General features: G+C 38.1%; 1 protein-coding gene across 1 annotated transcript; it reads left to right on the top strand.

Annotated features, from left to right (window-relative positions):
* The first annotated feature begins 1,557 nt into the window (after positions 1 to 1,557).
* On the top strand, positions 1,558 to 11,106 carry il17ra1a (interleukin 17 receptor A1a). The gene is made up of 11 exons (XM_026362604.1): positions 1,558 to 1,826; positions 2,719 to 2,743; positions 3,424 to 3,570; positions 4,331 to 4,452; positions 5,230 to 5,356; positions 5,732 to 5,779; positions 5,904 to 6,058; positions 6,993 to 7,067; positions 7,185 to 7,254; positions 8,472 to 8,588; positions 8,740 to 11,106. Exons 1-11 carry the CDS (start codon positions 1,731 to 1,733, stop codon positions 10,191 to 10,193), a joined length of 2,436 nt encoding a protein of 811 aa, XP_026218389.1. The 5' UTR covers positions 1,558 to 1,730; the 3' UTR covers positions 10,194 to 11,106.
* Positions 11,107 to 13,120: the final 2,014 nt, after the last annotated feature.

Here is a 13,120-nt window from a genome sequence, read left to right as displayed (position 1 = left end):
CAGGCTCATAGGGGGCGGCAATGTGCCTTGACCGGTTGGATCAGAAGAGAGACACTGACATGGACTGTTAGTAAACGGACACAGACGCATATGCACCTCATTAATTAATTCCAGGGAAATCTTGCTAACAATAAAAAAATAATGACGAATAATGAAAAATAACAAAAAACAGTGAAAAACAAACGTTCACCATGTATGATAAAGTGTTGATTTGATTCTGTCTTGTGAGAGTAAGTATGTTCTTGCATTTGCTGAGTTTCCTTTAGTTTCTCCACTGTTGTGAATTACTGAAAACACACATTTATTGCACTGTAGTTTGTCAAAATGTCATTGTTCAGTAAACTATTTGGAGGAGGAAGTGTAAGGGAGAAAGGGACAAGCCCCCATTTGAGGTTTTAAATAAACCCACTTGAAATCTTTTGGCAACCCCTATAAAGGTTTTTTTGACTGACTGCTCCGTCTTCCCCGACACCGTCACCTAACTCAGCAGTTATTCCTGCCAGTTTCCCCTAGTTATTAAATTTTTCTGGGGTGTTTACACAATCTGAGCTCCTCAGCCACCTCCTGTTTTCTATGTTTCTCTCTGTGTGGATAATTCACTTTACTTTTACACTGCTTTTAAGTGCTTCTAAAATTCTGCCATCCTAGTGATTAATAGTTCATTAATGATAATCATTTTGTGAAGCAAACAGACTCTGACACCACGATGTCCAGCTGCACAGTCCAACTATTAGGAGGTTAGTGGCTGGCAATGTTACAGGACAATACTCTTTCACAAGCAAACTTTTAAGTCCATCAAAGCACAAAACCTAAGGGTCATGTGAACCGTGCATAGTGAGGGAAACGTCTAAAGGGATTTCAGTTGCAGCAGCTGAGTGTTCTCATACCATCTGGTGGTGAATATGCCACAGTACAGTGTATAAGACTGGAAAGAACTGATTGAACTACTCCTCTTCTAACTGCCACACAGTTCAGGTTATATTAAAGGTATGCATCATCATGGGATGTTATTTCCTTTATCCTGGTAGAGATAAAGATCAAACAGAAATGCAAATCTTTCTAGCTGTGTAAAAAAAAAAAAAAAACAGCACCATGTTAATCTACACAAGGAAGAAAGTAGAAAAATACCCATGGTGCATTTTAGGTCTACAGGACAGGGAATAGTTAAATCAATGTGATGTTCTTCTACAAGCTACAGCCCTGTATGTCAGGGGATTTTAACTCTATTAATTAGAACCCTCCTAACAAAATGTGTGTGTTGTTGCCAGCTAATTAGCATCCTTGGTGATTAAACTCATGTCAATAACAAACTAGATTAGAGTTGCGAGACTGAACTGGATCTTTATGTCTTTAACAGACATGCTAAAGCTGGGCAGATAGCTCTTCTGGCATCAGTTTTTTTTTTTTTAAAACGGCTTGGACAGACAGAAAAACAGCCTGTTTGCGGAATTTGTTTTTGATTTAATTACCGTCATTCAGCAAAAGCTGAAAGTAATGATCAGAAGTATCGTTATTCCCATGCGACCTGAAGGAAGCGCAACGTGACTTACCGTAAACGGAACAACTTTTTTCTTACTAAGCAGGACGTATGTGATTAATAGTCACCGCGCTTGTTGTACGGGTATTTTCCACTTAGGGTGAACCTGTCCCAAAGTTTTCTACCGTTTACTGGTCAAAGACAGAAACGTGGTGGACTAGGATAGACATTGTGACAGTATCTCTATTTCAGAATGACTCTCTTTCGAGCTGTTCTGATGTTGCTGTTTGTGTCGATGGCGTCCGCGGTGAGAGTTCCATCATGGCCGCCGCTCTCCTGCTCTCAGCAGGTAAGCGAAGTACAGAAGGATTTTAGCAGCTATTTGGCCTGACAGTGGACAAACTGTCCGTAAAGTGAAAGTGGGGTAAAAGAGTAAATTAAACATAAGCCATATTTCTAGTTATCTCTAGAAATGCTGAAAGATTAGAATTTCTTGTACAGATTAAATGTGAATCTTCACTGACACCACCATTGCTTGATTCTGTGCTCTGCTTTTAGACCTGCTACAGGCGCAATCAGAACCTAGTAACATAATAAAAAGAGTATAAAGAATATTAATGTCGATCATAGCCTGAAATTCTGTTGCAATTTGTAATATTCTCTGTGTTATAAACTCATCTCTAAATGCCACGGCCCCAATTTCATAGACGTAGAGTTTATGTAAGAAAGGAGTTTAGGCAAACTGACTTCCTGATCCAACTGTTTAAGTCAGATAAATTATCCTGTTTACACTGACCTGCTCCTGCGTAGGTTTGGAACCAAGACATCAAGGATCATGTCAAGTCTTCAACTGTATTATCTGGCTACCTGTTAATATTCAAAGAACATGGTCCTGATCCTAAGATAAATGTTGCTATTATTTACCTAGGTAATACAATTTCAGGTGATCATTTAGGTGAAATGTGGCGTGTAATGATTATAGGATGTTTAAATGTTATAAAAATGTTTAACAAAGTTAAATAATAAAACATGTAAATGTTATTAAAAAAATATATTTAAATAATTCTTTCCCTTTGGAAGTCAAATTGGGTCTTATAAAAATTACATAACTTTATGCTTATAGGACTACAAATACTGTAAGTATTCGTACTGTAACGCACTTTGTATAATTAGTGAAAAGTTGTCAGTATTTTAATAATAATCCTTTTTTTTCTCCAATTTCCCTTTTTGTCATGCCATAGGGTTTGAATTGTACTGTCAGCACAAGTAAGTGAATGTTACTCTTCTTAATTTACTTCCTGCTCTGATGTTTGTGAGCGCTTTGGTTTTCAAGTATTGCTGCATGATTATATTACAGTTGTGATGTTAGCCTTTTCGATGATATAATCACAAAAGGCTGGGATTAAATTAAATATGTCTGCACAGCACAATGTTCAGTTGACCAATCAGCAACCATAAAGCTGAGTGAGCTGTGAATGGGCCAAAATGAGCAATAAATTGTCCTCATTATTATTATTATTATTAAGTTACGTTTAGCATGAACGAACACAGAGATTAGCAATGTGCACACATTCCAAAATGTTCATTAAGCTGTGTGTTTTTTTTTTTTTGTTTGTTTTTTTATTGCTGGTGGAGAATGATTCAATTCAATTCATGATATATGTATCTATCTATATATATATAGAATGATATAGTACCTTATACAAAACCTTTATGAGAAGGAACAAATAAATCTTTGCTATATACATGCAATGTACACAGAAAAGTCAGTGTCAGGTTTCCCAGGTTGTGTGACATTCTGTGTGTGTGTGCATGAGTGTGTGTGCATGTCTTTATTTCTTTGTGTGGATATATATTATTCAAATACTACTCTTGAGAAGACTTTTTAACTAGTCCTCATAAGTGCACTCAAAAGTACAGCAAGGTAAACGTATGTGTGTGAACAGGTAACTGTATGGACAGCGGATGGCTGGAATCTCATAAATACACTCCCAGTGGTCCCGAGGAGCTGCAGGTGTCTGTGGACACCGGGTGGGATGAGAGAGGACACCTGAACGCTGTGCTGCTTGTTGACTGGAAGTTAAAAGACGATGGTGAGTCAGTCTGCTGTATGGTGAGACGATCATGGTTGTAACATTGCAGTGTACCTGTATATGTACAGCTACAATTGAAGATTTATGGTGATGACACTAAAAGGACAGACAGACTGAATGAATGAATGAATGAATCAACAGGTTAATTCAGTGATACCTAACTTATATAGCGCAGAATCTCAACAGAAGTCATCTCAAGGCACTTTACAGTGTAAGGTTTAAAACCTTACAAAATGTAACTCTATACAGAATTATATAGAAAACACAAAAACTCCACTTGAGCAAGCACTAGGAGACAGTGATGAGAGAAAACGGAATAACCTTACAGCAGAACCATGCTCAGGGTTGGGCGGCCATCTTCCTCGACCGGTTGGGTGATTGGTAAGAGGCGATAGAAAAGAACAGCAGGGAACAAAAAACAACAACAAGCAGCAATAACACTGGAGGGTCGGTAGGGCCAGTAACTGCTCTTCTGGAAATATACAGCTCCGAGAGATGCACGACCTAAACCCCAAAACCTTTCTATTTATCAATGTACACCATGTTGTTTGCTGGATACCACCTAGAATCTAGGTGGTACCTAGGTACCACCTAGAATCTAGGTGGTATCCACTACTTTGTCTAGGTCCTAGACAAAGTAGTAAATTAATTAAAAACAGTAACAGCTAACATTAAGCTGGAGTTGCAATTAAGCTGAATTTCCCTTTGTGAAGATTGAAGCTGTGAGGCAGGAAACAACCTCTGCTGTGTGTCTCCTCAGGCAGTATCCGTTATCTGAAGGCCACTGAGCTTCACGTTTTGGTGCAGCGCACCAATCAGAACCTATGTGTTCGATATTCTTTCAGTGACATACTCCCAATGAAAAGTCCATCAGGGGAAAAGGTGGGTGGCTCGAACTTTCTTCAAAGTATTTCAATTATATTTAAATCGATTGTTCTTTTTGTCATGCCACCGTTTGGTTTTGGTCATAACTCCTGTTCATACCAGAGGCAGCCTATCTCTTCAAACTTTATTGATTCCCGGACTTTGTAGAGCTTTCATTCACTGTCCTAATCCTAAGTAAAACCACTGTGTTACTTTCATCACTGCTGGGAAAGATTTAATGATTGAATGATTTAAAAAATCTAAATGTGTATTGAGTTTGTTATCTGGAAGTTAAGCCATGGAAACCAGATTTCCTTCTTGTCAGGTCGAAAAGTTTCACTACTCATCCAAGTAGCTTCTTCTATTACATAAGTTCACAACCTCCCCTTTGTTTCACCTAATAAGCCTATTCAGGCCAGATGTTAAGTGAAACCAATCTGGAGGATAAATTTGTGTCTCTAACCAACTATCCTCAGACTGAAGAAGCTACTTAGATGAGCAGAGAAATCTTTCAACCCGACAAGAAGGAAATCCAGTTGCAATGGCTTCCAGATAACCTTTACCTGGACGACTGAGAATTTTTACTGACATGTTGAGTTTTTGTAACTATTTTATTAATCCTGAATATCAAGCCTTATTGATCCAAATTGTATTGAGAACATCAAAGATTATACATATCTGACTCATTTGGCTAACACCTGTTATAGGTCAAGCTCAGCAACACTGTGATTTGTAGTAACACTTTGTCAAAGGTCATGGTTCATTCCCTCACAGACTATTATTTTGTACTTTCAGTGGTCATTCTCAGCTAACATGGTGGTGTTGGACCCTGGTCAGCAATACACAGTCTCTGTTGTCAATATCCCTAAACCAGAGCTGGGCCACAGCAGCTATGATGTCAGCACTGATGTCATCGTTCCTGGTGAGTCAAAATCAAATGAACTGAAAAAGCCCTGAAAAAACACTGCCCAGAGGGGTGTGTTTGTAGAACTATCGTTCATATACAGCTGAGACATATTATTATTATATTTTTTATGTAAAATGTAATGTTAAATATTAATTATTTTAGTGTGTGAGACTGAATTGAATCTGCGTGTAATCTGTGCTGCCGTAAGAACAGTCAAACAGTCAACTAAATTGCCCGTAGAGGTAAATGTGAGTGTGAATGGTGGTCTCTCTGTATCAGCAATATAAATGATGGCTAGATTTTAGTGTGCCCTACTAAAATATATAAATATATTTACAAATAAATATGTATATAAATATTTTTGTAAGTTCTGGTTTCTGGTTTACCCAGATTGTCAAGATCCCACAATAAAGATGACCCAGTTTTGCATAGAGAGAGGTGAGTCCGTGCATTTACATTTATTGTTAGTCCATTAACAATGTGTCATATGTGATATATGAAGTGTCTCGTGTGATTTACTGTATATGAGACATTTTCAACATGTCTTTTTGGTGTGATACAGGAAGTCTGTGGCAGCCTAACATCAGTCTGACTCCAATCACTGCAGTCAGGGGAAGATCTTACCTGGCTGTCAGTTTCAGTCCTGACAGACTGTGTGACGAGTACAAAGTTATTGTTAGTTGTTCTTCTTTCCAACATGTAAATCATACGTACAAGGTAAAGTAACATCATGATGACACTCAAATACTTATTTATTTGAAGAGTGCTTGTTCAAAGTGTTGACACACATAGAAGACAAATGCAGTTTCCTCTTCAGTGACTTGACCCATAACATTACTGTGGGTGCATAAAACAGCCTGTGTTTTGTAGCCCTAGCCTAGTTTTTACCCCAGTTTTTTAGTGCAGGAAACTATTGCTCATATGTCATCTTCCTGCACAGTTCCAGTGTTACACTTCAGAGTCTCTGGTGATGTGTTCTATAGAGTTTATCTGAACTTTAAAGGAAAGCTTTAGCTCAGTAAGACTAGGATGTAGTAAAGCATCACCCTATGGCCTACGTGACATACGGTACGGTATGTACTGTCTATAGTACATAGGCACTACACACTGTCCATGAACTGTATGTATTCTTATACAGTTTAAAGGTTTATGTGTAGCTCTAATTAAATTATTAAAGTCAGAATGAACAGAGTGCATACCTGCCATGTAAACTCACTGTACTCTTCTATGAAAAGCAGCCCTGGATCTTGTTAAACTTTTGGTGTAAGTGTGACTTCTGTGAGTGAGTGGTCTGTTCCTTGTGCAGTTAGTCAATATTTCAGGTGTAGATTTTGGTGCTGTTGAAATGTCTTTTTTTAAATGCAGATATGTGAGAAAATGCAAAGCATGTTGCTAAAAATGTGCCTGTGACGTGCTTTTCTGGAGCAAAATACTATTATTTTGTAGCTGTGGTTTTCTTGTTTTTAACAACATGCCTTTACGTAATTGCATCTCCAAAAACTAGACACATATCTGTCACTTTAAGTAATTTTTATTTTCTTAAACAGAGAAGTGTTTATGTTCAAATGTACCAGAATTATACTCATAAAATGGTGCAAAGAATAAATATCTTGAAAAAATTAATGCTGAACAAAAATATTATTATCTCCAGGCTAATCAGACGATCCTGAATGTAACATTCAGCCTTGAACAATGGCCAACATACTGCTGCCAGTTTGACGTTGAGGTAAATCATTGACAAATTTTCAAATTTGTTCTGCTGTGTCATGTTAATGTTTTAAAACTGTTTTCAGCTGCCAATGCATCTACACTCACCATGATTTCAATTCATTCTTCTCTGCAGATCAAACCTCTTTTCCATCCATGTGGTCAGGACTGTACCCGTAGGAGAAAAACTGCAGATATTTGCCCTGGTATGTTGAAAATTAGAATCGTGGTATTTGTTGTGATCACAGTACAATGTTACTGAGCCTCACAATGTGGTCAAGGACCATATATTGATTCAGATGTTGAATTATGTGTAGAAATATAGTGAAAGTCAAAATACCAAATAAATAAAGTGTAAACTTTATTAGATTGCAATGGTGTTGGTTCAGTGACCCATGATGATGGGCTGCTGTGACAGAAAGACTGGACTTCCAGGACCAATACTGTGAGGCTCAATGCAATGCAACTTGCAAAAGACATGTAAAAGACATGCAAATAACAGCAAATGAAGAAAACATTGTCAGCAATTGAAAACACATGCACATTAAAGTGAGAAAACACAACCATAAAAAGTTAGCATGTTTTCTGTGCCAATGAGAAAATTTAATGGAAATCCAATAGCTGAGTATTTTTACATTAAACAGTTACTTTTTAACTGCAGAGTATTTTTTAAGCATTCCTCTTTGGTCCAGTTGACCTATTTTTTTTTTTTTTTGATTTTTACAAGACCTAAAAAATAATCACAATATGAATAACAGCTGTAAACAAAATAACCTGGGCAAAATGGCTTTATCTTGTCAGCTTTGCTGTATTCATCTTCCTACATACAGCCACTTTAGAGGTTTGAATGAGATGTTCACGTACAAATACTTTTCAAAAGGTCTTCAAATAAAACTCCTGATCAGTCAAGAGAGAGGTGGGCTCAAATCACCCAGTCTAATGTAAATAACAGTTGGCATGTATGTGTCCTCACAATCTTACTCCTCCACCACATCTGTTCAATCTGAATCACAGCTTCCTTGTTGGCAGCAGTGAAGTAGAAGTATGAGACATGTATGACTGTAAAGTATCAAATATCAGGACAGATCTTTAATTGGGTTTAATTTATACGACATCAGACAGACTATAACAAAATTGTCAAGGTTTATTTTCAGGCAAGTGCAGGGATTATCCAGCTTTATTTGGCAGTTACCTGGTGAAAAATATTAAAGTGGAAGTAAAAACTTAAGAAAATAAATGAATGTGAAATTAATATTCTGTCTCACAACATAATCAGCAAAGTCATTGAGAATAAACTGTGGGGACCATGACTATAGCCCTACCAACTGACTGACTTTGTCATCTCTAGACCTTTTCCTAACTTATGGCATAATTTATGGACTGCAACACTGCTAATCATTGAACTGTGCTCTGTTTTTCTCAGTAAAACCAGCAGAAACCCGAGAAGTTTCTTTTTACTTACCTACATTCATCGCATTTGGAGTGATTCTCATTTGTGTAGTGATGGCCATTATTTTATGTGTCATGTGCAGGAAGCCAGGTAAGTCACAAATATATTGCATTTAACATTCTCTCTTCTAATTTCAGTGTAAATTAATTAAGAAACATTAAATTTATGATTTTTGTTTATGTAAGACTATTACAATTACTCTTAATTTGCTAATGGCTTCTATGCTCTCATTCACTTTCAGCAAAAAAAGGGGTTGCAGAGGAGTCAGGAGTTACTATTCTACCACAGCAGCAGCCTGAACAACATCCTACAGTTCTGGTCATCTACTCCCAGGACCACTACCTCTACAGGGACATAGTGCTAAAGCTCTGTGCTTTTCTCCGGGCAAAGTGTGGCACCAACGTTCTGGTTGATTTGTTAGACTCCACCTCAGTTGGCATGGTGGGTCGTGTGCGCTGGCTTGAGTGGCAACGGCAACAGCTGAAAAATCCATCTGATAAAATCCTGGTGCTGTGCTCACGAGGTGTCCAAGCAAAGTGGAAGGCCATGTGCGGTCAAGATCGGGTGACACTGAGGGAGGACCTACTCTCCCCCACAGATGACATGCTCACGCCCTTTCTCAACCTTTTCCTACCAGACATGCACCAGGCAGGTATGTTGGGCAAATACATGGTGGCCTACTTTGATGACATCAGCAGTGAACAAGATGTACCATCAGTTTTTGACATTGCAGTCAAATACAAGCTGATGAAACATTTTGAAGAGATGTACTTCCGGATTGCAAACATTGAAAAGTACCAGCCAGGTCAAATCAGCCACATCGAAGGCATTGGTGGGGAAGAATATTTCAATTGTCCCTCAGGTGGAGCCTTGAAGAGTGCCATTGAAGCCTTCCAGGCTTATCAAGTGGAAAATCCAGATTGGTTTGAAAAACAGTGTGTGAACACTGAGGAGGAGGTCATGACTGAGGACAGCCTACTTATTGACCAGCTGCAGATCCCTCCAGTCCTAGAGTGCATTCCTCTAATCAAAGATGGCCATCCTGTCTACATCCATGAGGTGGAAATAGCTGAAAATGTCGAGAGTGTCCATGTCCTCACGCCTGAAGTCAACCCAGAGCACCAGCTGTCGTCAGTGGTAGAAGTAACACCTGTGAACCCTGAGTGGAAACATCAGTATCTGGATCAAGTCTTAACAGATCACTTGATTCCTCGAAGTCCCAGTCCAGAATCTCTTTATTTAGCTGAACCTGTTTTGATCAAACCAACAACACCAAGACAGAACTGGCTCTCCATTGAGAAAGAACCTTTAGCTCAAATTCCCACTGAAGATGATGAAGAGGATTCTCTACTGCCTATGAGCCAACTGTCCACTCATTTAGATCTGACAAGCTCTGCCCTTCAGAACAGCCTGGATTCTAGCCCTTCAGAATCCTCATGTGCAAGCGTGCACAGTGAATGTTTCCCTTCATCCAAAATCAGCCTCTCCCAGCCTGTGGAGATGGAGGAGGATGAGGTTCTGGAGCCCTGTGAAAAGGGTCCAAACAGTGGGTCTGATCAGGGCTACATCTCCAAACTTTCTTCCCAACAAGAACCCCATTTCAAAGAGGATCCACTGGTGGCCTTAGCAAGACTGCAAGAGGAGCTGTTCCAGCAGAATTTTGTATACTCCGAAATAAGTCCTGAAGGGAACTGACACTTGCCCCGACATAAAATACCTAACTTCACTGACTTTAACTGACATCACCTTGGTGATCACCATGAGGGCCAAAATGTTTAACAAGAGGGCTTGTATGTTATATGTTCCATGTTGACTTATAACCTTCTAAATATGATAACCAGTTCCTTATATTTGTTTTATCTAAACTTTACATCACTTTCATTATGTGTTCATGGAACAAGGAAGGCAACTGTGGTCATCTAGACTTTTTCAATAGGTTGTTCTTGGATGCTGCATTAATCCAGGTTTGGAGTGAAAACGTCTTGATCTATTGTGTTTAAAAGAGGTTGGACTTCTTGCACTGTGTTCGTCACTGTGGTCAGCTAATAAGCCTGTTCTGTCTAGTGGTCATTAGAGGAACTGCAACTGTATGAACTTGAGGTTTATAGACTAGAGGTTGCATGGCTGGATTGTCATCGAGCAATTACCTAGAGCCTCCCAATACTGAAGGGGCTTAACAAAGTTACAGTAAAAAAGAAATAATGGGACTCTTAATGGTTACATCTGTATTCTTACATTTAACTTCTTTTTTTTTACCCCAAGAATCCCCAAGTGGCTCGGGCTATCACAGAGATAGCCAATATGTATGTTTGCTAAAACAAAATTTTAAACATAGAAAGAACTGAACTGAACTCTTTGGTTGTGAGGCCATGGCAACAAACTCTAAGGTTTAAATAGTAAAAATTTCCATTGAATGGAATATTTTGAGGTTATGTCTTTCACTTTTTTACTCACGGGAGAAAGGCAAACCGTAAAAGTATTTCGGGAATCACAAACAACATTGTAGTGTGTTTGTTTAAGTAGAGGTCTTTGTTAAATACTAGAGCTTGAAGTACTTTCTCTATTTTTTTTAAAACTCATATAATAAACAATCATTGTGTAGACTATACTCCATGTTCCTCAAATTTATTTCATATTTCAGTCACATAATACTGACTTACATCTACAGTACATAGATCGGATTAATATCAATACAGATATCCACCACAAACTTTACAGTAGAGCTTGAGTCCTATCTGTAAACAGGAATGTAGTTTCCCTGTAAACAAGTTTGAGGAAAAATGAAGACATAAGAGTATTCAAATTGCACGCAAATGTAGCATAATTAAGAAAAGTCAGTTGAATTTGTAGCGTGACTGGCTCCACTTAAAATCCATATTCATGAAAGGCTTTGGTAGTTCTACTGTAGTTATGCACTGTTTTTGTTCATGCACATTACAATGACTGACACTTTACTTCAGAGCAAAGTTTACTTTACAGAAATGAGCCCAATTGTGATTACACTGTGTGGTCAAGTTTTGTGCAAATTAAAAAGATCTTTAAAAAGGACTTCCAACAGCGTAAGATACATATACACATGTTTAGTGGAGTACTGGCACAAGGAAATTACACAAATTGTACAAAATATAATATTTTAAATACTTTGGCAGGATACAGTATGCAACAAACTAACAGAAGCCATTCTGCTCTTGGTGCAGTATGAAAAATAACGCAGAGAGAACAACTGACACAGTCAAGATCCTCTTCAGAGGTCAAACATCAGAGTCACCCTGATGTCTACAGAATTTAACAACGCTGTTAAACATTTAAAATAACATTAGAATTACTGATCAAAGGTTGTGTTTCATTTTTTGATCCACTTACACTCCACCACATCTCAAGTTTACATCAGTAGATACTATCATGGACATACTGTATATTAGTACCAGGCTAACCTACATTGCTTCAGTGTGGCACTGTTGGCTAAATAACAGGTAATTTGTTGGACAAGTCACACTTTGTGTTTGCATGTTTGACACTTTTTTTTTTTTTACCTACAAATATATTTTGTATTAATGCTAACCATATGCTAACAAACTGCACATTTTGAGATTTTCCTCCAGGCAGTCACTGGTACCACTTCATTTCAATGTAGCATGGAAATAACGGAAGATCATGGTAATGTGCTTCACACAGGAAATCCTTAGCCCTGAACCTAACATCTAAAATTCATTCTTGTTATGCCATTTACTGATTTTTCAGCTCAGTCTACATTACCATGCTCTACATTGCCAAAGGCTTTTAGGCTATGTGTCAGCACTATGACTGATAGTCATAGTATGATGAGGCCTAATTCAATTATTAATTGGTGTTTCATTACATTCCAAAGATGCTGGATTACTGGAGGTCTGGCAGGTCTAGGCCACTGAAATTCTTCCACACCAAACTGCAAAACAATTTCTCATCGAGCTGACTTTGTATATGGTGGTCATTTTGAAGCAGAGAACTTCAAAGGAGCAACTGCTAAAAAGCATCCTAAACATAAAGTACACAAAAGTATGTGGACAGAAAACATACTGTGTATCACTTGTATGTATCACTATACAAAAATAAGTAAACTTTGACACATTATGTTGATTATAATAGTTTAGAAGGTTTCAACTTTTCAAGTTAAATTCCAATGCTGTATTGAAATAATGAAAAACAATTGGCTGTCTGGAAGAGAAACAAACATGCAGAATGCCACTGTGCACTATCAAACTGCAAAAGTGAAAATGGACAGTGTTTGTCATCTGTAGTGAAGGTACTCTGGTATAGTCCTTTATCGATGCTGATCTTCCAGTAGTCATCTTACTTCTTAGTAGGGATGTAGTGGGAGACCGGGGTTTAAAACCCAGCTGTGGCCTACCTCCAGTAGAGGTCCTTAGGCAAGACCTCCTTATGCTTACCCTGTCTTTGCCTTGTACCTTACTTGTAAGTCGCTTACAATGTACACTTCAAGGCACAAGTCACCCTAACCTTAACTTAACCTCTGACCTGCACACGCTTATCTCTCTCTGAAGCAAACAAAGCTGTGAAACTGCAGAGAGACACCTTTACTGTGAAAAAATGTCATTAAAAACTCATAATTAATAGGCACTAAA

The sequence above is a fragment of the Anabas testudineus genome, chromosome 23, assembly GCF_900324465.2.
Source record: "Anabas testudineus chromosome 23, fAnaTes1.2, whole genome shotgun sequence".
Classification (NCBI taxonomy): domain Eukaryota; kingdom Metazoa; phylum Chordata; class Actinopteri; order Anabantiformes; family Anabantidae; genus Anabas; species Anabas testudineus.
Note: the sequence above shows the minus strand (reverse complement) of the source record. Positions and strands in the feature narration are given on the sequence as shown.